The sequence below is a fragment of the Coregonus lavaretus genome (genome assembly GCF_964263955.1).
Source record: "Coregonus lavaretus genome assembly, chromosome: 4".
Classification (NCBI taxonomy): Eukaryota; Metazoa; Chordata; class Actinopteri; order Salmoniformes; family Salmonidae; genus Coregonus; species Coregonus lavaretus.
Genome location: NC_139991.1, coordinates 26,919,988 through 26,944,273, shown reverse-complemented (window position 1 = coordinate 26,944,273; position 24,286 = coordinate 26,919,988). Strand labels below are relative to the sequence as shown.

Genomic DNA, 24,286 nt, shown 5'->3' with positions numbered 1-24,286 from the left:
AGCTTAGCATCTGCGTCATCTGACCACTTTTTTATTAACCGAGTCACTGGTGCTTCCTGCTTTAGTTTTTGCTTATAAGCAGGAATCAGGAGGATAGAGTTATGGTCAGATTTGCCAAATGGAGGGTGAGGGAGAGCTTTGTATGCATCTCTGTGTGTGGAGTAAAGGTGGTCTAGAGTTTTTTTTTCCTCTGGTTGCACATTTAACATGCTGGTAGAAATTAGGTAGAACGGATTTAAGTTTCCCTGCATTAAAGTCCCCGGCCACTAGGAGCGCTGCATCTGGATGAGCGTTTTCCTGTTGATTTATGGCCTTGTACAACTCATTCAGTGCAATCTTAATGACAGCATTGATTTGTGGTGGTAAATAGACAGCTATGAAAAATATAGATGAAAACTCTCTTGGTAAATAGTGTGGTCTACAGCTTATTTAGCCCATCGACACTAAAACCAGGTTTAGCCCACTGAGGAGTTTACCCAGGGAAAACGAGCTCGGGTCTGGATATATATCTGGGCACACATGCACACTAGGCTAATTCAGCAGTGTTGCCAACTTAGCAACGTTGTCGCTATATTTAGCGAGTTTTCAGACCCCTCAAGAGACACATTTTCAAAAAAGCGACTAGCGACAAATCTAGCGACTTGTTCTGGTGTTATTGGAGACTTTTGGAGACTCTGACGTGAAAGCACGTATCGTTCTTACTCTTCTCAACGAGCAGCGGGTGCTTTGTTACCCCCATCCCAAAGCACTCACAGGCGGCCCAGTGCTCGCGCAGCAGTCCCTCCCAGCTGCAGTCAGAGCAGGAGATGTTCACCCCTCCGAGTCCAGACTGCAAATGAATCCCGCTGGCTGATCCCGCCCTGGCTTACATTCAGGGCGGGATGTAAATTGTTTTTTTACTCACTTTTTGTCTCTCCCACAGCGTCCATCACAATTACAGGCACATGGCCAATTATGCAAATTAGGTGATTACGTCATTTAGCGACTTTTAGGACAGCCAATAGCTACTTTCCTTACTGAGGAGTTGGCAACACATAGATTGTTGTTTTTATGCCCTGATATCAGGAGCTGGGGCCTGTTGCACAAAAGTAGAATTAAGACATCCGGGATAAATGACTCAGCTGAGCTCAATGAAGCCAAAACATGTGCGTCCAGGCTTAATTGGTTGCACAAAGACCAAGCCAGGATGAGCAGACACGGATTCATTAAGCCAGGTGAAACCAATCCTGGATAGGTGCGCGCTCACGGCTCACTCAAATAGACCCCGCCACAGATCACAGATTAACTGATTTACCATGGCAACTAGAGCCGCGTACTTTTCCCCGTCGGAAGCACAAATCCTCATGGAGGCATACGAGGAGGTAAAATATATAATTAAGAAGAAAGGCAACACCGCCACAGTGATAAAGCAAAGAGAAAAAGCGTGGCAAAGTATTGCAGACCGCCTGAATGCGTAAGTAGTGCACAATTACACACTCACCGCTCCGCTGAAACATCACAATTACAATTCAAATATTTAATTCACATCTCCAAAAATGCAGTTGTACTGTAATTATGAAACGGTTAAATTTTTAATTGAACTGCACTGCAGATATGAGTGAAATTGTGTAAAGTAACTCCATCACACTGTATAAAGCTATGATACATTTTTTTGATATTTTTACTGAAAACAAGACAAAAATACCAAGTAATTTTTTGCAGTGTGACTCCATTAAATGTGTGTGTGTGTGTGTGTGTGTGTGTGTGTGTGTGTGTGTAGATTAAACATGAACGGGCCAAAACGGACATGGCAGCAGGTCAAAATCAAATACAAGAACATTCTGCAGAATGGTATGGTCCCTGACTAATATTTAACAAAGCACAAGCATATATTGTACCCAGAAGGTGCCTGCTCACACATTGTCTGTACTGTTTTAGCAGTGAAAAAGAATACCCACAGACAAGGCACGGGTGGTGGGTCACCAAAGGCTGACCTTACCCCAGCAGAGGACATGGCCTTGGAGCTAAATAAAGGCAGGCCCGTCTTAGAGGGGATCCCTGGGGGGAAAGAGACGAGCATAGGTTCCTCCCAAGATGCCACCCGCTTCATTCAAGGTATGTCCTTCCATCTCTACATGGGATACAACCACATTCATATTGAATCAATTTGGACTGTCTGACTTTGGTTTACCTATTGCCTTGCAGTGTCTGGCAGCACTGTGTTCCTGTTAGAGCCACCAGCACAAGCACCAGACGATGCTGATCCAGTGAGTACTCCATCAAAGGCATACTGTAGGCCTGGCATGTCTTGTCTACTAGCTTCAATATGAATCCGATTAAATGTGATAGGGTGAAGGCCCCAGTGCAGCAGCAACAGCACATGATGGAGACGATGATGAGGAGGAGACCATCTCTCTGGATTCCAGAAGGCATGAGGTATCATGTTAAGACTGTGAAAGTACTATTTACTCTACAATGGTGAGGAGTCCTCATCAAAATCAAAAAATCTAATTTCTTTTACAGGACCCAGATGCTATACAGTGGGAAAACCAGCCTGGCAACATAGTGCGTATTAATAAAAGGACACCACATCCTGCCAAATTCCAGCTGCGCTAATTGTATTGTGTTCACAGAGCTCACAAGCTATCAGAAAGTTGTATGGCAACCACCTCCGGCGCCAAATAGAACTGGCAGACATAGACATTCAGTACAAGAAGAAAAAGATGGAAAATCTTGCACTGGAGTCCGAACTAAAAAAGAGGACAATTAGGAAACTGGACCTTGAAATAAAAAAACTTGAGAGGGAGGTGAGATATGCCTTCAATGTACACTGTATGCTAACTGTAACACAAATGTATTAATCATTATTTTTCTTTCCTCCCCCAGCTCCAAGAAGATGACACAGCTCAAAATAAAAATTAGGTATATTCTCGTAAAGTCAAGTGAGCCATGACATATGAGCTCTTATTGTGAGCACACAGGACGGTGGCATCTTTCTAAGGTTTTTTTTATTTTCCCAGCAATCAGTACAACCAAGTCATCGTTATAAGGCATCGCCCTCTTTTGCCCACCCCCCCAGCACCAGGTGTGGCCACTAGCCTATATGAAGGCCCAAAATTGTGTGTTCCTTTCTGCTCTGACAATGGCATGCCCATTCGTGCGAGATGTGGTGGATGAAGAAGCACTTGTGCTGAGGAGAGCCTTCAGGCGAGAAAGGGTCTTCAGGGACCGGTTGGACCCACTGGCCTTCCCTGATGACCATCTATATGAAAGATACAGGTTTTCTGCAGATGGCATCAGGTATCTATGCAGACTACTGGGTCCCAGGATTAAGCACCGCACTGCACGGAGCCATGCACTGAGTGTGGAGCAAATGGTTTGTGTGGCCTTGCGCTTTTTTGCTAGTGGAGCCTTCCTGTACTCAGTGGGGGATGCTGAACAAGGCCACAATTTGCCGCACAATAAGGAGTGTGTGTCTGGCTATCAAAGCATTAGCAGATGTCTTCATCTCCTTCCCTGGCCACAGAAGACTCTGTGACATCAAAGAGGAGTTCTATAGGATTGCAGGTAAGAGGATCTACAAATTACAGGACAACTGTTAACACATAGTAGGATACTCATTACTTTGTGTGACAGGTTTCCCCAATGTCATTGGTGCAGTGGACTGCACACACATAAGGATAAAAGCCCCCTCAGGTGCCCATGAGGCCGATTTTGTGAATAGGAAATCCTTTCACAGCATTAATGTTCAGGTGAACATAACTTTTTGATATTGTCCATTGACGAACACTCTGCATTGCCAGTGATGTGCATTGATTGGTGTAATATTCCTCATCTTATGATTTCAGATGGTCTGCAATGCTGACTGTGTGATCAGCAATGTTGTGGCAAAATGGCCTGGCTCAGTCCATGACTCCAGAATCTTTCGGGCCTCTGAAATCTATCAGTGCCTATCACAAGGTAAGCCACACAACCCCTATTTATAACCATCATGGCTGTGTCAAGAATATCACTGTGTTTATGAGGTAGTAATGATGAGATTTTGTGTTGACAGGTGAATTCTCTGGTGTGTTGCTGGGAGACAGGGGGTATGGCTGCCAGCCTTTTCTCCTGACACCTTTCACAGACCCCCAGGAAGCACAGCAGGCCTACAACCATGCCCATGCCAGGACCAGGGCCAGAGTTGAAATGACCTTTGGCCTCCTGAAGGCACGCTTTCACTGCCTTCACAAATTAAGGGTCAGCCCTGTTAGGGCATGTGATATTACTGTGGCTTGTGCTGTCCTCCACAATGTGGCCTGCCTGAGGAAGGAGAGGGCCCCCAGAGTGCCACCAGCCATGGACTGGGACAATCCGGCAATCTTCCCTGATGACGACAGTGGTCGGCTGCTGAGGGACCAATATGTGTTGAATTATTTTAGTTAGTATGTGTGCTTTCAATTTTGGTTAAATATGTCCTGCGGTGGCAGAGGAATTTGGGTTTTTTTGGGTTCGTTTTTTTACGAATTTGGCCTCTTATGATGTTTGTGCGGTATACTGTGTGTAATACAAGGCTGCAGGGAGGCTACTGCATCCATTCATTTGTCTGTTCAGTTGATGTGTATGGATTTGTCCTGCATTTATTTTAGTGTGCAGACATGCAGGGTGTGTTATATACAGACCTTTGAATGTGTATGTATCATTTTGTATAATATGCTTGGATTCTGTGCTTTCCATCTTGTAGAGTCACTGTGACTTCAGTTTCGAAAGGAGCTGATGGTTTACCTGCTTTGTTTTGTCCTTATTCAATAAAGGAACATAATGTTACACATTGTGTTTTTATATTCATATGGAATGTGTATTTGTTTATATGACAGAGTACTAGGGCCACACTGAAGAAAAAGGATAAAGTCATAAATTTATGAGGCTGGTTCTTTCTGCAGAAAAGCTACATATTGTTTTTACAGTTTTGATACTTATGACAATGTGATACTTAATATTCTGGCACATCAGCATGTCTTTGTTTATGAAACCATACTGAAGTACAATTTCACGAAATGCCCCACATCTGTCATTTTAACAACTGTCCTCCTTTAAAACAACTGGTTACAATATTATGACTTGTGTTTTTTTCCCCTCTGTGGCCCTAATATTCTATCATTTTATATATAGCCTTATAGTCTATGGGAAACTGTAAATTATCTAATGATAGCAACATCATCTAAAAATCATTTTTTATCCAAAATCATTGAAATTAATGATCACAAACGTTTAAATAATGACAGTGGGTCTAGTTATATGTGATAACAATGTATAGTGAGCAGTGAAATAACTATTGGTTTCCATTTGTGGTGACTGCTGACTGACATTAGGGATGAGATTAAATAGATCCTGGAATTTAGCCTGGTCTGGAGCAGGCTAGCTCCACAGAATAAATCTCCATGGTAATTTATACCATAACATATCCTCCTGCCCCCTATCCATCTTTAGTGCAACCGGATTACGGATCAATTGAGCCAGGATCACCAAGATATCCTGGCTTAATCCCTTATCCTAGTTTTGTGCAACAGGCCCCTGGCTGCGAAAAGTTATATTAAGCAATTCAGAGACTGAAACCAATACATCAGATGACAAGTATTAAAGGAGCGAATCGATATACAATCCCGAAATCAGCTGTAACTGCCAATAGTAAAACAAAACTTAAAACGATGTTTGAGTGAACCTGAATCCAGAAAATGAATGGTGAAATCGCCTCCGGAAAAGTACTTCTCCTCACCACTCTTGTTGCTAATGCAGTCTCGGCTGTTCTGATTGGGGGAAAGACGGTCAAATGACACTCTTTGCGGATGACGTTGGCTTATAGGTTTGTTCGCAGTTTCGGACGGAGAGAAAGCCTGGGGGACAGGTAATACAACGACCATGTTTTGTATTTGATGTCGATATAGGTTAAAATAAACAAGCTAGTTGAAAATATGGTGATTGGTAATGTTTGATAACAACTGAACCGTTTTATCCCTTGCCGTTTGAAAATTGCTACAGTAGCCAACTAGTTTACTGCATGTATTGTTGACAACCAGAAGAGGAAGCTTTTTTGACAAGCTAGCTAACGTTAGCTAGCATAACACAACACAGTTGTTAGCTACCGTTAGGCCAGGGCCAAATGTTTTTCCAAGTTCCATCTACAAAAAGAAAAGTGTTATTTTACGAAAATACATACACACTAATAATCTGTGAACTAGCAGCCATGTAGCTAGCTAGCTATATTGACTAACGTTACTGTTCTCGTATCGGGGCCAATAGTTTCTAGCTACCATCATCAGGCTGCTGAATAGCCACCACTAACGTTAGTCAGCTAGCTACCCGCTACTCCCTCTATGGACATCCCCCCCCATTATATTTTTTGTTTGTATTTCACTTGGTCATGCTGCTCCCCCTATGGTCAACAATTTCCACCTCCTGAAGTCTTTACTCTGCCTCCACCCCAATGGACATTTTATTTATTATTCACTGCTACAGTTATGATGTGTATATAGTTATATTTCTATATCTTTTTATTTATTTATTACTGTTTTCATTACTTTATTTCACTTAGTCCTGTATGTTGGAGCCTAATATTTTCACTACCCTGCAATCACACCTGCAACCCTGTACATGTGACTATTAAACTCTGAATCGTAAAGTAGCTATATTTTGCTTGTGTGCAGTGCAATTCGCTAGCAAGCTAATGACGCCATTAAAATAACATCGCAACCAAGCTAGACAACAATGGCAAGCCGGTTGCAATAATTATGCAGCTTGCTAGCTAACTAGCTACAAGATTGCTTATTCAGTTTCAATCGTAGCTGTCTAGTTAGCGCCATAATCTAGCTAAATGTTTCTTGTTTGTCATTAGCTGGCTATCAAGTCGAGTTGCACCTTATGCAAGTCATGTTGTTGGTCACTTCCACAAGGCATGCATGCATGATGATAATGCATGTTATGTAACGAAATGTTAACACTGCTGCTCCTTGCTGTTTATTATCTATGCATAGTCACTTTACCCCTACCTACATGTACAAATTACCTCGACTAAACTGTACCCCCGCACATTGACTCGGTACCGGTACCCCCTGTATATAGCCTCGGTATTGTTATTTTATTGTGTTACTTTTAATTTTATTTTTTACTTTAATTTATTTAGTAAATATTTTCTTAACTCTATTTCTTGAACTGCATTGTTGGTTAAGGGCTTGTAAGTAAGCTTTTCATGATAAGGTCTACACCTGTTGTATTCGGCGCATGTGACAAATACATTTTGATTTGATTTGAACCCAGCAAGAGAGAGGCATATCATACTTTCTTGGGATAATTTCATAGCACTGCTTGTAGTACTGAATTTGGTATTATATAAATTCTGCCTTTCCTTTCATCTCAATTTCAATCACATTTTGTAGGTCAACAAGAATTTTAGCAAGACCATGACTGTTGACTTTTCTTTCATGTCATGTTAATCATATTTTAGTGATTTCGCTTTTAAGTGTAAAGAAGCCCTCCACAACTGTAATGGATTGCAGCAATGTTTCTGGTATCTTTACAGTTCTGTATTTTGTATGGATCAAAGCTCAAAGTTGCAGTTCTTCTCCCCCTCCCTCTTTTCAGACAATAGGTATATTTTCACAATAGGTCTACTTTCAGGTTTGATTAAACCATCACTCACTCTTTGCAACTTTTAGTTTGGCGCTGTGTGTTTCAATGTTATTATTTCCTCTCTCTCTAGTGATGGGTCAGGAAACTGGCAAGCCAGCCTGGCCCAAACCAGCTGGTGGATATCAGACAATAACAGGAAGGAGATACGGCAGGAGGCATGCATACGTTAGCTTCCGCCCAACCTCTGCCAAGCACAGGAACCCAGCCAGTGTGGAGGATTGGCCAGATACGGAAATGGACGGTGTCCATAGAGCGCATTCCATACGTACGTTCATGGTGCAATACATCTATTAGGCTCCATCTATTAAGTCCCATTTGCAGTGGATTGATTAGCTGAGGGACAAGATGTAAGCTATTTGAGTCTGAAGAGCATATTTTTCTCTTTCAAGCAATGATACAGGCCTATATTTCTGCATGTTAACAATAACAAGGTCAGCAAATCAATAAAAGTTACGTTTATTATTTTTGTGACATCATCCATGGCAGACCAGTAAGCAGCTCCTGTAGTGAGCAGCAGCATGTGAGTGAGTGCTGCACCCCACTGCGTAGCGTGAGGTTTGGATCGATTTATCCTGTGACATGGAATGCAGTGTGAGCAGCTAAGCCTATGAATCCCTTGTTCTGCTATTTAATAAAATATGTCTAGCTGGAGCTGCTGCATGCTACGTCTGTATTCAGCAAACAAGGACAGCTCTTTTCTTTTCCCTCTGCTCTGTTCTCTCTCCTCTCTCTCTTTTAACAAGTGTAATCATTGTGTATTTACAAGTCATGGAAGTTTTAATTGTGTTTTAGCTGTAACTAAATGCCTCCCTCTCCTCCTCTAGCTTCAAAAGGGAACATCTCCTCGATGCTTCATGCCATCTTTCCTGTGTCATCGAATTCGGTTCACCCAGAGGTAAAATCCAAATCTGGCAAAGATCCTCCCCACAAGAAACAGTCAACTTCTAGGAAGTCATCGGAAGCCCACACCGTTCATTACAAGAAACGAAAGAGTGACCAACCTGTAGGCTGTGACCAGGACCAAAATGTATTGAAGAAAAGTGCTGAAGCCAGTGCATGGCCTATCCCCGAGGACGAGGACAGTAACCCTTCTAATTCTAGCGTATTGAGTTTTGTAAATATTGATGCTTATGAGCCGGACAGTAGTGGAGGCGAGGAGGAGGAGGAGGAGGAGGAGGAGGGGCAGGGCTCCGACCTGCCTCACGGTCTCCAGAAAAGACTGGATGACATGATCTTCGAGCTGGGTAAAGAGTTTGACTATCTCAGCGGTTTGCACTCATATTTGTACACACAATCGTGTGAAGGAACAGACTGTTCCCTCAGAGACACTGAGTTGGTGAAATATTCTAGAACAGATTCTAGATCAGATTCAAACACTGAGGAACCCCCTCCTGAGAGGAATATATCAGAACACAACGGAACAGATCACATGGAAAACTGCACTGAGGACCACCATACACCAGATGACCTAGCAGCCGGTGGCTCTACCATCGGTCCCAAAGGTCCTGCTGAGCTGGGGAACGACAACCAGAGAGGGACCCAGTCAGAGATGGTGGTGAGGCCCAAAATTCGTAAGCAGACGAGTGAAACGCACCCGGAGAAGAGGAAGAGTTCTCACCGCGAGGAGGCGAACTGTGGCTTAGCCAAACAGTCCAGCAAGACCAAGTGTGTGTCTGCACCGCCGTTCTTTCTGACGCAAACAGAAAGGCCAAACCAGGAGATCCTCTTTGATTTTCCTCAGACTGAGTCGAATAGGTTTAGCCCTATAGAGAGGTGGTGTGAACATGGAGAGACTGGTAGCAACATGAATTCAGTTGATGAAAAGGATATCTGGGAAGATCTGGAGGACTTCAATGAGACGTGTGCTCCTTTCATGAAGGCTGAGGAAAGGTATTAAAATATACCTTATATAGACATTTTACGTAATACCTTTTTATTGGTCTTGGAGCCTAGTAAAATATGACAAAACCCTCATAAATAGTCTAATACACAGCAAGTGTGTATACGGTCAGTGAAATCTAATCATAAGTATTGGATTGCGGTGATGGAAAATGTCAGTTAAACATTAGCTGGCTAGTTTGTCTGCATTTGGAATTATTTATAAAAGTAGACATGGCATTTTCTAGGTCTCTGATGATCCATGACATTGCAACTCACAATATTATTAAGCCTTTCTGGGAAAGTGTGAATATGAAGCTCTCTGTTGTCCTGATAAAGTATCAACTGAGGATTGAGGAAGCAGAGGTTGCTAGTGAATCTCTTGTGTTTACTGCTAAGACCTCTGCTAAGCAGATTAGTTGGGGTGTTTACTAGGTGGACTTGCGTGTGTGCATGCGCTTGTGTGTGTGTGTGTGCTTGTTTGCACATCCGTGTGCTTGTGTTTGCGCGTGTGTGTGTCTGCAGCTCTGAGTGCAGCGAGGGGGAGTGGTCGGCATTGTGGACATCGGACTCTGGCCTGGATAAGGAGCATCACTCCAGTCAGAAAAGCTGGGAGACTCTGCCCGGCCTGGACGAGCTGCACAGCATCAACAGCAGCAGCCTGGAGGACGTACCCGAGCTCAGCCTGCCCCCTGCGTAAGTGCCATAATACAGGCCTTATATACAGTCCACTCTTGATAAATGCACTATGATGATACAGCCCTTATATACAGTCCACTCCTGATAAATGCACTATGATGATACAGGCCTTATACAGTTACTCCTGATAAATGCACTATGATAATACAGGCCTTATACAGTTCACTCATGATAAATGCACTATGATGATACAAGCCTTATACAGTTACTCCTGATAAATGCAATCAATTGCTTGAGACTGGTCTAAATGCATGCACTAATCTGGAGTAATGCAGATATGAGTCATTATCTGGAGTAGTTAAATAGAAAGTATTCAAATTGGGACTGGGGACTACTGCACTTAGACTTTGCATTCATCAGTCAACTGTATGTACAGTGGGGAGAACAAGTATTTGATACACTGCCGATTTTGCAGGTTTTCCTACTTACAAAGCATGTAGAGGTCTGTCATTTTTATCATAGGTACACTTCAACTGTGAGAGACGGAATCTAAAACAAAAATCCAGAAAATCACATTGTATGATTTTAAAGTAATTAATTTGCATTTTATTGCATGACATAAGTATTTGATACATCAGAAAAGCAGAACTTAATATTTGGTACAGAAACCTTTGTTTGCAATTACAGAGATCATATGTTTCCTGTAGGTCTTGACCAGGTTTGCACACACTGCAGCAGGGATTTTGGCCCACTCCTCCATACAGACCTTCTCCAGATCCTTCAGGTTTCGGGGCTGTCGCTGGGCAATACAGACTTTCAGCTCCTTCCAAAGATGTTCTATTGGGTTCAGGTCTGGAGACAGGCTAGGCCACTCCAGGACCTTGAGATGCTTCATACGGAGCCACTCCTTAGTTGCTCTGGCTGTGTGTTTCGGGTCGTTGTCATGCTGGAAGACCCAGCCACGACCCATCTTCAATGCTCTTACTGAGGGAAGGAGGTTGTTGGCCAAGATCTTGCGATACATGGCCCCATCCATCCTCCCCTCAATACGGTGCAGTCGACCTGTCCCCTTTGCAGAAAAGCATCCCCAAAGAATGATGTTTCCACCTCCATGCTTCACGGTTGGGATGGTGTTCTTGGGGTTGTACTCATCCTCCTTCTTCCTCCAAACACGGCGAGTGGAGTTTAGACCAAAAAGCTAAATTTTTGTCTCATCAGACCACATGACCTTCTCCCATTCCTCCTCTGGATCATCCAGATGGTAATTGGCAAACTTCAGACGGGCCTGGACATGCGCTGGCTTGAGCAGGGGGACCTTGCGTGCGCTGCAGGATTTTAATCCATGACGGCGTAGTGTGTTACTAATGGTTTTCTTTGAGACTGTGGTCCCAGCTCTCTTCAGGTCATTGACCAGGTCCTGCCGTGTAGTTCTGGGCTGATCCCTCACCTTCCTCATGATCATTGATGCCCCACAAGGTGAGATCTTGCATGGAGCCCCAGACCGAGGGTGATTGACTGTCATCTTGAACTTCTTCCATTTTCTAATAATTGCGCCAACAGTTGTTGCCTTCTCACCAAGCTGCTTGCCTATTGTCCTGTAGCCCATCCCAGCCTTGTGCAGGTCTACAATTTTATCCCTGATGTCCTTACACAGCTCTCTGGTCTTGGCCATTGTGGAGAGGTTGGAGTCTTTTTGATTGAGTGTGTGGACAGGTGTCTTTTATACAGGTAACGAGTTCAAACAGGTGCAGTTAATACAGGTAATGAGTGGAGAACAGGAGGGCTTCTTAAAGAAAAACTAACAGTTCTGTGAGAGCCGGAATTCATACTGGTTGGTAGGTGATCAAATACTTATGTCATGCAATAAAATGCCAATTAATTACTTAAAAATCATACAATGTGATTTTCTGGATTTTTGTTTTAGATTCCGTCTCTCACAGTTGAAGTGTACCTATGATAAAAATGACAGACCTCTACATGCTTTGTAAGTAGGAAAACCTGCAAAATCGGCAGTGTATCAAATACTTGTTCTCCCCACTGTATATATAATTTCATTGGTAAGCACAGCCAGCCCTCAGATACACACCTCCATGTGTTAATGCTGTGATGTTGAGCCAGGGTGTGGGCTGGAATGACGATTAAGCTAAGTGCCACAGCAGCACACTGTCCAAGCAAGGTCTTACATTAAATCAGTTGAGATTGATTTTGATGAGTTAAGTAGCTAAGATATGCAAGCAAGCCAGAGCTACTGTACATGTATGTAACTTCATAAATAGCTATCTGCCTACATTTCCAGTACATACACTTTTATTCTCAGTAGCAAGGTGAAAACTTGGTCGGGCACAACGAAAGTCAGTGTTCCTTATTAGACAAGTTCCTCCCCGTTTCAGTCCGTTATCTTCTGTCTGGTGCACAATGAACATAGACCTTGTGTGTGTGCAGGGAGCCTACCCCTCTGGAGGAGGGGGAGATTCCTTGGTTGATGTACAACGAGGAGCCGGGCAGTAGTAGTGACGAAGACCCAGATGGCATGAGTCACTTTGTCCACCCGGGCCTCTTCATCCTGGACGGCAACAACAACCTGGAGGATGACTCTAGCATGAGCGAGGACCTGGATGCTGAGTGGAGGTGAGGAAAAATGAAGCTTTTTACTCCAAATTGTGAGAGATGCACTGAGTGTACAAAACATTAGGAACACCTGCGCTTTCCATGTGACTGACCAGGTGAAAGCTATGATCCTTTATTTACATTTACATTTTAGTCATTTAGCAGACACTCTAATCCAGAGCGATTTACAGTTAGTGAGTGCATACACTTTTCTTTTCTTCACCTGTTAAGTCCACTTCCATCAGTGTAGATGAAGGGGAGGAGACAGGTTAAAGAAGGATTTTCAAGCCTTAAGACATGGATTGTGCATGTGTGCCATTGAGGGTGAATGAGCGAGACAAAAGATTTAAGTCCCTTTTGAATGGGTATGGTAGTAGGTGCCAGTCACACCGGTATGAGTGTGTCAAGAACTCTAACACTGCTGGGTTTTTCACGCTCAAGTTTCCCTGTGTGTATCAAGAATGGTCCACCACCCAAAGGACATCCAGCCTGCTTGACACAACTGTGGGATGCATTGGACACCTTGTAGAGTTCATGCCCCGACGAATTGAGGCTGTTCTGAGGGCAAAAGGGGGTGCAACTCAATATTAGGAAGGTGTTCCTAATGTTTTGTACACTCAGTGTATAATTAAGGACTTTTGTGATATATAGGCTATTCTCATTGACGAACATTTAAGGAGAGGCAGCATGACGAGATTCTAAATGACAGAATATGTACACACTTTTCAATTTACATTACAACCTTTGGTTGTGGCTGGCAGTAAGCTTGCAAACTATTCAACAATATGAACAACCTTTCTAAAACATATTGGCTATGCTCTTGAATAATGCAACCAAACCATATTACAGCCTTGAATAATGCAACAATTCACAAGCATGTGTAGACAATGAAAGTTTATTTTCTCGTTCGTACAAGCATTAGCCAAATGTAGCTTGCAAGACAATAACACTGCTAGCTAGCTAGTAACGTTAGCATATCAAACATGAACGTTTACCCCTCTCATACGAATATACAAGTACAGTTTTAGCGTATTAAAGTTACCTTAGAACAAACCCAGCTTTATTTGATCAATATCGTGGAAGTTATTGTATGAGGTAAACGCAAAATTGCGACTGAGAACATTGATAATTCCCCTGGTGAGTTCATCAGCTTCTTGCTGCATGCTTCTTGCCTGGACGGTGGCTCAGAGCAGGCGGGGGGGAACATTGTTGAGTGTCCCTTTTTAAAGATACGGCGGCAATTTCAGAATGTAACAGGCTCAGGTGAAAACTCAATAAAACAAGCAGTGCCGATTTTAGCATGTAAATCTTGGTGGGGCAAACTCCAACATCTTTGTTGTTGTTGATGCATGCCAGCAAAGCCACTACACTACAAAACACTAAATAATACATTAATTGCACTATAACGGTGACAAACGGTGCCCACAAACTGTTAGGGCCTACATAAAGCTGTCCCAACAGCAGCTTTCTTTTCAGCACCATGGAGTGAATCCTTACCACTACTACACCTGGCGATCAGCAGAGCCTTGTCTGGCAGCGAAACAGTTCAATCAGCCTCATTTACTGCCTTTAAAAAAAACATAGCTGATATGGCTGACTTTCTTAAGCAAACTTGGTTTCTACTGACAATTGAGATGTACAAACTATGGCATAATGGGTCGGCGAGAGGCAATCCGTAATTTTGATTAATGAGCGAGCTAGGACGGACGTAGTCAACTATTTGTTCAGCACTTCTGAAATGTACAGTGAAAGAATTCAGAACATGGGCCGTTCTTACAGTATTCTCCCTGTACACCAAGTCAGAACTGTAGGATAAAATAAAGGGCACATAAGCAGACAATGAAAGCTCTTACAATATTCAATGATGACATTTCTCTAAAACAGGCTATAGGCTACATATGCACCGCAAAGTCAGAACAGTAGGCTAAATTATGAGGGGTAAAGGGACCAAATTATTAGGGTGAGGCACATGGGCTACTAACAGCTTACGACACAACATACACTTAGTATTACTTTCTTAGCTACAGTATAGAAATCTCCCTGGCATATTACATAATTTATGCAGCAGCATACAATAAATTTTTGGACTCACCTTGTTGTGCTGTGCTCACTTGAACAGGAAGGTTGTGCGGCGGTCCTTCTTTTGTCATCAAACTTTTTCATCAAAGTCTATCATTCTATGGATTTATGGTGCTTTCAAGACAACTGGGAACTTGGTGAAAAAAAACAAGGTTCGAATCGTGACGTCAGTGATCTTCAGGTCAGAGCTCTAGAAAGAGGCCAGAGTTCCCGACTTGAGTGTTGAATGTTTATCCTTTTAAGCTTGGAAAATAGACCCTTAAGCCCAGACTTGGACCACCAACCCACTCAACTGAATAGCCGGCTAGTGATTGCTTTGCAACGCTTGCAGTTAGCCACTGATTCCTTCCAAACCACTCATTGTTGAATTTGCGATTTCCAACTTGTTGTGTAATGTTTATGTGCAATGGCCGATGAGCACTGATGCGTTTTATCTATAATTTCTCTTCATGATGATGGCTGGTTGTCTAGCTTGCTAGCTAAGATTTTGAAAGTATGATGTTGACATGATCAGTCTAATCAAAGCTACGGTAGATATAACGTGATTTGACATCATTTTATCTGTGGCTAATGACCTTGAGCCTTCTTGGATGGGAACTTCTAATATTTATTTTGTATTAATTTTATTTCACCTTTATTTAACCAGGTAAACCAGTTGAGAACAAGTTCTCATTTACAACTGCGACCTGGCCAAGGTAAAGCAAAGCAGTGCGATAAAAAACAACAACACAGAGTTAAATATGGGGTAAACAAAACATAAAGTCAAAAATACAACAGAAAAAAAATATATATACAGTGTGTGCAAATGTAGCAAGTTATGGAGGTAAGGCAATAAATAGGCCATAGTGCAAAATAATTACAATTTAGTATTAACACTGGATATATATGATTTTGCGGTGACGTAGTGTCCCCCATGAGTGACAGAACACTGAGCCCATCACGGCGCAACTAGAGAACATTACCAACCCCTACGCTCCGTATTTTCCGCTGGCTGCCCCACCACCACAGAAAGCACTGAGCTAGGCTGAAACACCTGCATTTTGGAGTTGCCTTACTCAAGAAAGCAAAAAAGAGACCATGTTTGTATGCAGCTTTATTAACTGAATGTTTAAAAAAAAAAAAGATTATTATTGTTTGCAAACTGATATGTGGAACGTATTAATGCCAAAATAACATGCAAAACAGGCAAGACATTTTTTTTAAATCCGTTTTTCTTATATACAGTGGGGAAAAAAAGTATTTAGTCAGCCACCAATTGTGCAAGTTCTCCCACTTAAAAAGATGAGAGAGGCCTGTAATTTTCATCATAGGTACACGTCAACTATGACAGACAAAATGAGAAAAAAAAATCCAGAAAATCACATTGTAGGATTTTTAATGAATTTATTGGCATATGATGGTGGAAAATAAGTATTTGGTCAATAACAAAAGTTTCTCAATACTTTGTTATATACCCTTTGTTGGCAATGACACAGGTCAAACGTTTTCTGTAAGTCTTCACAAGGTTTTCACACACTGTTGCTGGTATTTTGGCCCATTCCTCCATGCAGATCTCCTCTAGAGCAGTGATGTTTTGGGGCTGTCGCTGGGCAACACAGACTTTCAACTCCCTTCAAAGATTTTCTATGGGGTTGAGATCTGGAGACTGGCTAGGCCACTCCAGGACCGTGAAATGCTTCTTACGAAGCCACTCCTTCGTTGCCCGGGCGGTGTGTTTGGGATCATTGTCATGCTGAAAGACCCAGCCACGTTTCATCTTCAATGCCCTTGCTGATGGAAGGAGGGTTTCACTCAAAATCTCACGATACATGGCCCCATTCATTCTTTCCTTTACACGGATCAGTCGTCCTGGTCCCTTTGCAGAAAAACAGCCCCAAAGCATGATGTTTCCAACCCCATGCTTCACAGTAGGTATGGTGTTCTTTGGATGCAACTCAGCATTCTTTGTCCTCCAAACATGACGAGTTGAGTTTTTACCAAAAAGTTATATTTTGGTTTCATCTGACCATATGACATTCTCCCAATCCTCTTCTGGATCATCCAAATGCACTTCAGACGGGCCTGGACATGTACTGGCTTAAGCAGGGGGACACGTCTCGCACTGCAGGATTTGAGTCCCTGGCGGCGTAGTGTGTTACTGATGGTTGGCTTTGTTACTTTGGTCCCAGCTCTCTGCAGGTCATTCACTACGTCCCCCTGTGTGGTTCTGGGATTTTTGCTCACCGTTCTTGTGATCATTTTGACCCCATGGGGTGAGATCTTGCGTGGAGCCCCAGATCGAGGGAGATTATCAGTGGTCTTGTATGTCTTCCATTTCCTAATAATTGCTCCCACAGTTGATTTCTTCAAACCAAGCTGCTTACCTATTGCAGATTCAGTCTTCCCAGCCTGGTGCAGGTCTACAATTTTGTTTTTGGTGTCCTTTGACAGCTCTTTGGTCTTGGCCATTGTGAAGTTTGGAGTGTGACTGTTTGAGGTTGTGGACAGGTGTATTTTATACTGATAACAAGTTCAAACAGGTGCCATTAATACAGGTAACGAGTGGAGGACAGAGGAGCCTCTTAAAGAAGAAGTTACAGGTCTGTGAGAGCCAGAAATCTTGCTTGTTTGTAGGTGACCAAATACTTATTTTCCACCATAATTTGCAAATAAATTCATTAAAAATCCTACAATGGGATTTTCTGGATTTTTTTTCCTCAATTTGTCTGTCATAGTTGACGTGTACCTATGATGAAAATTACAGGCCTCTCTCATCTTTTTAAGTGGGAGAACTTGCACAATTGATGGCTGACTAAATACTTTTTTCCCCCACTGTATATATATATATATATACACACACACACACACACACAGTGGGGGAAAAAAGTATTTGATCCCCTGCTGATTTTGTACGTTTGCCCACTGACAAAGAAATGATCAGTCTATAATTTTAATGGTAGGTTTATTTGAACAGTGAGAGACAGAATAACAACAAAATAATCCAGAAAAACGCATGTCAAAAATGTTATAAATTGATTTGCATTTTAATGAGGGAAATAAGTATTTGACCCCCTCTCAATCAGAAAGATTTCTGGCTCCCAGGTGTCTTTTTATACAGGTAACGAGCTGAGATTAGGAGCACACTCTTAAAGGGAGTGCTCCTAATCTCAGTTTGTTACCTGTATAAAAGACACCTGTCTACAGAAGCAATCAATCAGATTCCAAACTCTCCACCATGGCCAAGACCAAAGAGCTCTCCAAGGATGTCAGGGACAAGATTGTAGACCTACACAAGGCTGGAATGGGCTACAAGGACATCGCCAAGCAGCCTGGTGAGAAGGGGACAAAAGTTGGTGCGATTATTCGCAAATGGAAGAAACACAATAGAACTGTCAATCTCCCTCGGCCTGGGGCTCCATGCAAGATCTCACCTCGTGGAGTTGCAATGATCATGAGAACGGTGAGGAATCAGCCCAGAACTACACGGGAGGATCTTGTCAATGATCTCAAGGCAGCTGGGACCATAGTCACCAAGAAAACAATTGGTAACACACTACGCCATGAAGGACTGAAATCCTGCAGCGCCCGCAAGGTCCCCCTGCTCAAGAAAGCGCATATACAAGGCAGTCTGAAGTTTGCCAATGAACATCTGAATGATTCAGAGGAGCACTGGGTAAGAGTGTTGTGGTCAGATGAGACCAAAATCGAGCTCTTTGGCATCAACTCAACTCGCCGTGTTTGGAGGAGTAGGAATGCTGCCTATGACCCCAAGAACACCATCCCCACCTTCAAACATGGAGGTGGAAACATTATGCTTTGGGGGTGTTTTTCTGCTAATGGGACAGGACAACTTCACCGCATCAAAGGGACGATGGACGGGGCCATGTACCGTCAAATCTTGGGTGAGAACCTCCTTCCCTCAGCCAGGGCATTGAAAATGGGTCGTGGATGGGTATTCCAGCATGACAATGACCCAAAACACACGGCCAAGGCAACAAAGGAGTGGCTCAAGAAGAAGCACATTAAGGTCCTGGAGTGGCCTAGCCAGTCTCCAGACCTTAATCCCATAGAAAATCTGTGGAGGGAGCTGAAGGTTCGAGTTGCCAAACGTCAGCCTCGAAACCTTAATGACTTGGAGAAGATCTGCAAAGAGGAGTGGAACAAAATGACCTCTGTGATTGCCAACAAGGGTTTTGCCATCAAATACTAAGTCATGTTTTGCAGAGGGGTCAAATACTTATTTCCCTCATTTAAAATGCTAATCAATTTATAAAATAAAAAAAATGCATTTTTTTGGATTTTTTTGTTGTTATTCTGTCTCTCACTCTTCAAATAAACCTATGGTTTAAAATTATAGACTGATCATGTATTTGTCAGTGGGCAAACGTACAAAATCAGCAGGGGATCAAATACTTTTTTCCCTCACTGTATGTATATATATATATATATTTTTATAGCTAAACTGGTGGGGCTGAAAACAGGTGGGGCTCTGCCACAATTCTGTTTATACTGCCCTGCTTAGAGGGGGGCAACTGTCAATGAGAATAGATCCTTTTTTTCCTGGAGGTGTGAATGTTTGACTGTACTTTGTTGACTTTTAGAACATGGTAGTTTCACTTCCTAAGTGTAAGATGTATGTAAGGCCAGGAGTTTTCCCTGACCATGTGAATTGACATGGTTTGCTATTGTTATATGAGAAATATCTACATAATGAAATTACATTTGTTTTGCTTCATCTTAGGTTGCTTGATGACTTTGGAGAGGGCTTTGGGATGGCCCAGGCTATTTCCTATGTGGATCCTCAGCTCCTCACATACATGGCTCTTGAAGAGCGCCTTGCCCAAGCTATGGAGGTAAGGCCCAAACCCTAGACTCTACTAGGGACAGTGAATGCACGGGCTGCTGCGTAGTCAATATGGGAACTCGTTCTAGAGCACCCAGTGAAATTGTGCATAAGATAATTTTTGGTTAAACTAGTGAAAATACAGTTATATATGATTATTGTAAAATTTTGCAAGGTTGCTTTATTTACTATCATCCTAAAATTAAATATGGAATTGTTTTTACCATATTGAATTATTTTATGTTACGCTACTTTCCTTGATGTGGACAAATGTGTTACTACATTACACAAGCTCACATTTTGAACACATCGAATTGGGGGGAATTACACATCCTTTTTACCTCAGATTGGTGGTGTTAATATAAAAGTTTAGTCATCACGATGATTTAAGATCGATTGCTTAAAACAGATCAGTATCTTTGATTTTGTACTGTTGATTTTGTCACATGCTGGGGTTTGCAGGACTTAGAACTGTCATTTTCTAATTCAAATGGACAGACTAGGGTGGTCTCTCTATAAAAGTCGCTGGCCACACACCAATACACGGATTTGACAGTCAAACTATCACTGAAATAGCAGCCAACAGTTGTCACTGTTGATATCCTATAGCGGGTCGTGATTAGTTGAAAGTGGTTTGTTCCATTTTCCGTGATGGCAGCCTCCCGAAATGTAATCCGCCATTCCAAAATATAGATAGAAGCCTTCTACAAATGATCATCTAACCAATCATATATAGATTATTCCAAGTTTCCGTGTGGTCTTTGTATAATGTATGTTTAAACAGCGCATACAACCCAAATGTTTTGCCCCCCGTTCTATTGATTTCAACGTGTAATCGATATGAGCGATTAACAAAAGTGTTGCATTACACTTACCGCGTTGGCAACAGTTCAGCTGGCTGTCTTCTAGAAGTTGTCCTCTACCGGTGATATATAAATGATTCCCAGATTCCGTGTGGTTTTTGGAGCTGTGCTAGGTTTTACAGGACGTGCAACCTTATTCCCTTTCAAAATCCAACACTTTAAAATGTAGCAGACAGTCTTCTGCAGGTTGTTCTCTAACCAGTGATGTAAAAAATGTGTTTTTTTTTGGTTCGTTTCAACAGCGCATACAATCTGATTTCCCCCCCTAATCGATATGAGTGATTTATTGCCACTTATCAACTGTTTTCTTTTGCATATGCAGTTTATAAGGTGCTATTTTAGTAAAATACAAGTAATATGATTACTGTTGTGGCACATGTAGGTAGTACATTTTATGTTTTCAATATAACACAAACTGTTTCTGCATATTGACTATTGATTTGGACACTTCAAAACAGTGTTTTGACATTGGGCTATTTATCAAAAGTTCTTGTCAACAGGAAGCAGAACAGCATAATTTCAACTTGTTTCAGGAATATGAATGGAACTTTCAACATTAATTTACAATAGTATTCTACTTAATCAGGTAAAAACTGCTGAATGAGTCCAAAAATGTGCTGTGATTGGTTGATTTTGATGATATACCAGAAATCATGAAAACGGGTTTGCCTTGCCAACAATGACACGAGTCACTTAAGGCATAAGTGCAAATGGAAGCATCTTAGGACCATATTTGTTCAACACCATTCCATCTCTAAAAGGTTTGCTTCAAGTGTGCTTTTCAAGATAGTGCCATCCTAAGTTGACAGACCGTGTTGCTGTCTTGTACAACATCAAGACACATTCCTAAAAATATGTACCTACCTACACTGTAATTTCATTGTACCCGCCCATGTAACTAGCATGTTAATACATGGGGACATTGGCACCTAATGTTCTTCTGTTTGGTTCACAGGCGGCTTTAGCCCACCTGGAGTCTCTGTCCATCGACGTGGAGCAGGCTCACCCTCCTGCTACAGAACAGATCATCGAGTGTCTGCCTCAGATCACCATATTGGAGGACCACAGTGGTAAATTCACAGTACTAGAAGACCACATCTTCTTATCCTAACAGACTAGCCCTTCCCTCCGTTCCCTTTGAATTGGCTGTATTGTTAATGTGTGCAATTGCCCGCTTTGCATTGGCAGAAATAGAGATTGTCAGTCATTCTGGGTGTAAGTAGCAACAACGGCTCAGACGCAAAGTGGTAGGCCACACAAGCTCACAGAATGGGATCGCCGAATGCTGAAGCACGTAGCTCGTAAAAATCATCGGTCCTCGGTTGCAACACTCACTACCGAGTTCCAAACTGCCTCTGGAAGCAACGTCAGCACACGTCAGGAGCTTCATGAAATGGGTTTCCATGGCCGAGCAGCCGCACACAAGCCTAAGATCACCATGCTCAATGCCAAGCGTCGGCTGGAGTGGTGTAAAGCTCGCCGCCATTGGACTCTGGAGCAGTGGAAATGCGTTCTCTGGACTTATCAATCACGCTTCACCATCTGGCAGTCTGACGGACAAATCTGGGTTTGGCGAATGCCAGTAGAACGCTACCTGTCCGACTGCATAGTGCCAGTTTGGTGGAGGAGGAATAATGGTCTGGGGCTGTTTTTCATGGTTCGGGCTAGGCCTCTTAGTTCCAGTGAAGGGAAATCATAACACTACAGCATACAATGACATTCTAGACGATTCTGTGCTTCCAACTTTGTGGCAACAGTTTGGGGAAGGCCCTTTCCGTTTCAGCATGACAATGCCCCCGTGCACAAAGCGAGGTCCATACAGAAATGGTTTGTCGATCGGTGTGAAGAACTTGACTGGCCTGTACAGAGCTCAGACCTCAACCCCATCGAACACCTGATCGGGAGGGATGAATTGGAACGCCGACTGCGAGCCAGGCCTAATCGCCCAACATCAGTGCCCGACCTCACCAAGTCCCCACAGCAATGTTCCAACATTTGTGGAAAGCCTTCCCAGAAGAGTGGAGGCTGTTATAGCAGCACGAAGGGGGGGCCAACTCCATATTAAAGCCCATGATTTTGGAGTGAGATGTTTGACGAGCAGGTGTCAACATACTTTTGGTCACGTAGTGTATAAAGACGTAAAGCACTGTGTTTATTAGAGTCTGCTAACTCTGCCACAGAATGGATCATAAAAAGAGGTTTCGCAATCTCTCAACACATCGATGCATTCCGTATGGCAATATCCCGCTGTTACAGAGCCGTATGAATAGTGATGTGGTGCCACGATAAGAAATAACTGGCCGCGCGTAACGCAATGCATAATATGAATGGCACATCATGTAAATGTGTGAGAGAGGGGGGAAGAGAACATTTTCATGCACCGGTGCCGCGTCAAGTTTATGACACGCCACGCGTCCTCTGGAATAAATCACGGCATGCAGGCGTTGAGGCAAGATGGCCGCCATTCGTCATGACATTTGTCGGAGCGTGCAGTTCCATCTGTGTGCACGTGGATCGAGCCTGATGGAATGTGAACGTGTGGGGCTGTGAATACAGAACAGAGTGGATGTGGTGGTTGAGGCTGGGGCTGTAGAACATGAAGGGATAGATGGCGCGGCGCCGTTCTCTGACAATTAGTACTTCCTGTGTACCTCCGTGTCAGTATGACTGGGCCTTTCTTGGCGTCTCTCTTATATCCTTCTTTCCTTCATCACTCTTTCTCTTTGTCCTTCGGTCTTTCTCTCTCTGTGTCCCTCAATCTTTATCCTTTTATTTCTGTCCCCCTCTCTCTCTAGGGCAGGAACAGTGCTGTGCCATCTGCTGTTGTGAGTACGTCAAAGATGAGATTGCAACCCAGCTGCCATGCCACCACATGTTCCACAAGATGTGCGTGACTCTCTGGCTCCAGAAGGTATGTGTGTGACTGAGCCTGTGTGTGACTGACTGAGGGCCTCTGTGTGTGGAGAATGACTTATTTTTTTTACACTAACCTTTCTAAAGCATTTATGTACATGCATGTTTGCATGTCATTTAAATGAGGATGGTGGCATCAGTCTATCTTTAGTCTTGCACCTGGCCTGTGTCAGAATGTCTTTTAATTAAGTGATATGATTGTTTATATTGACTGTTATGGTATCTTCCCTCTCTAGTCTGGGACTTGCCCTGTCTGTCGTCAAGTCCTGTTGCCTGTTGTCACGGAGACCCCTGCACCCACCTCGTTTGTGTCGGATCAATACATCCCTCCGTCCAATCACAGCGCAGCCGGAACACGGTGAATCCACTGGGGACCAATCAACAGCCATAAAAGAAAGAGGCCTCTAACGCTTAAATGAAAATAATTACTTTTTCTGTCATTGCCTCTCTCCACAATTTAGCTCTTCATGAATGAGGTTGTTGATTTAGTTCTGCACATGTAAACAAGTTCAAGTTCTATGTCTGAGAGTGACAGTTCAGGCTTATTTTCTGAGAAAATATTATCCATATAATCAAGTTTTTGTTATGAATGTATGTTTTAATGAAGGATAGGAAATTGCAATTTGTTTAGCCCAGATCTTTAACGGATTTCAGATTTGACATGCACACATTTTTTTTATACAGATGAAAGCGCTGCTTATTATGCACCTTACTGTACTCATTTTCTAAATCATTTTGGTTCCCGTGTTCAATAAAGGCTGTAGTGTGGTTAAGGCTTTGTCTTCCAATGATTTTGATAGTAAGGAAGTTAAGCCTTCAAGAACTCTAAGAGTTTGTAGAA

At 42.7% G+C, this 24,286-nt stretch overlaps 1 protein-coding gene across 2 annotated transcripts; it reads left to right on the top strand.

Annotated features, from left to right (window-relative positions):
- Positions 1 to 1,015: 1,015 nt before the first annotated feature.
- Positions 1,016 to 24,218, top strand: LOC311127957 (E3 ubiquitin-protein ligase Praja-2-like). 2 transcript variants are annotated; one of them, XM_084159861.1, is made up of 10 exons: positions 1,016 to 1,067; positions 5,529 to 5,863; positions 7,715 to 7,909; positions 8,469 to 9,534; positions 10,048 to 10,218; positions 12,604 to 12,789; positions 19,568 to 19,679; positions 21,488 to 21,602; positions 23,328 to 23,443; positions 23,682 to 24,218. In XM_084159861.1, the coding sequence occupies exons 3-10, from the start codon at positions 7,717 to 7,719 to the stop codon at positions 23,805 to 23,807; spliced, it is 2,085 nt and encodes a 694-aa protein (XP_084015987.1). In that variant the 5' UTR covers positions 1,016 to 1,067; positions 5,529 to 5,863; positions 7,715 to 7,716; the 3' UTR covers positions 23,808 to 24,218. The 2 variants fall into 2 exon arrangements, with proteins under 2 accessions (XP_084015987.1, XP_084015988.1); XM_084159862.1 differs by lacking the exons at positions 1,016 to 1,067; positions 5,529 to 5,863; positions 7,715 to 7,909 and adding an exon at positions 8,131 to 8,235.
- The last annotated feature ends 68 nt before the right edge of the window (positions 24,219 to 24,286 follow it).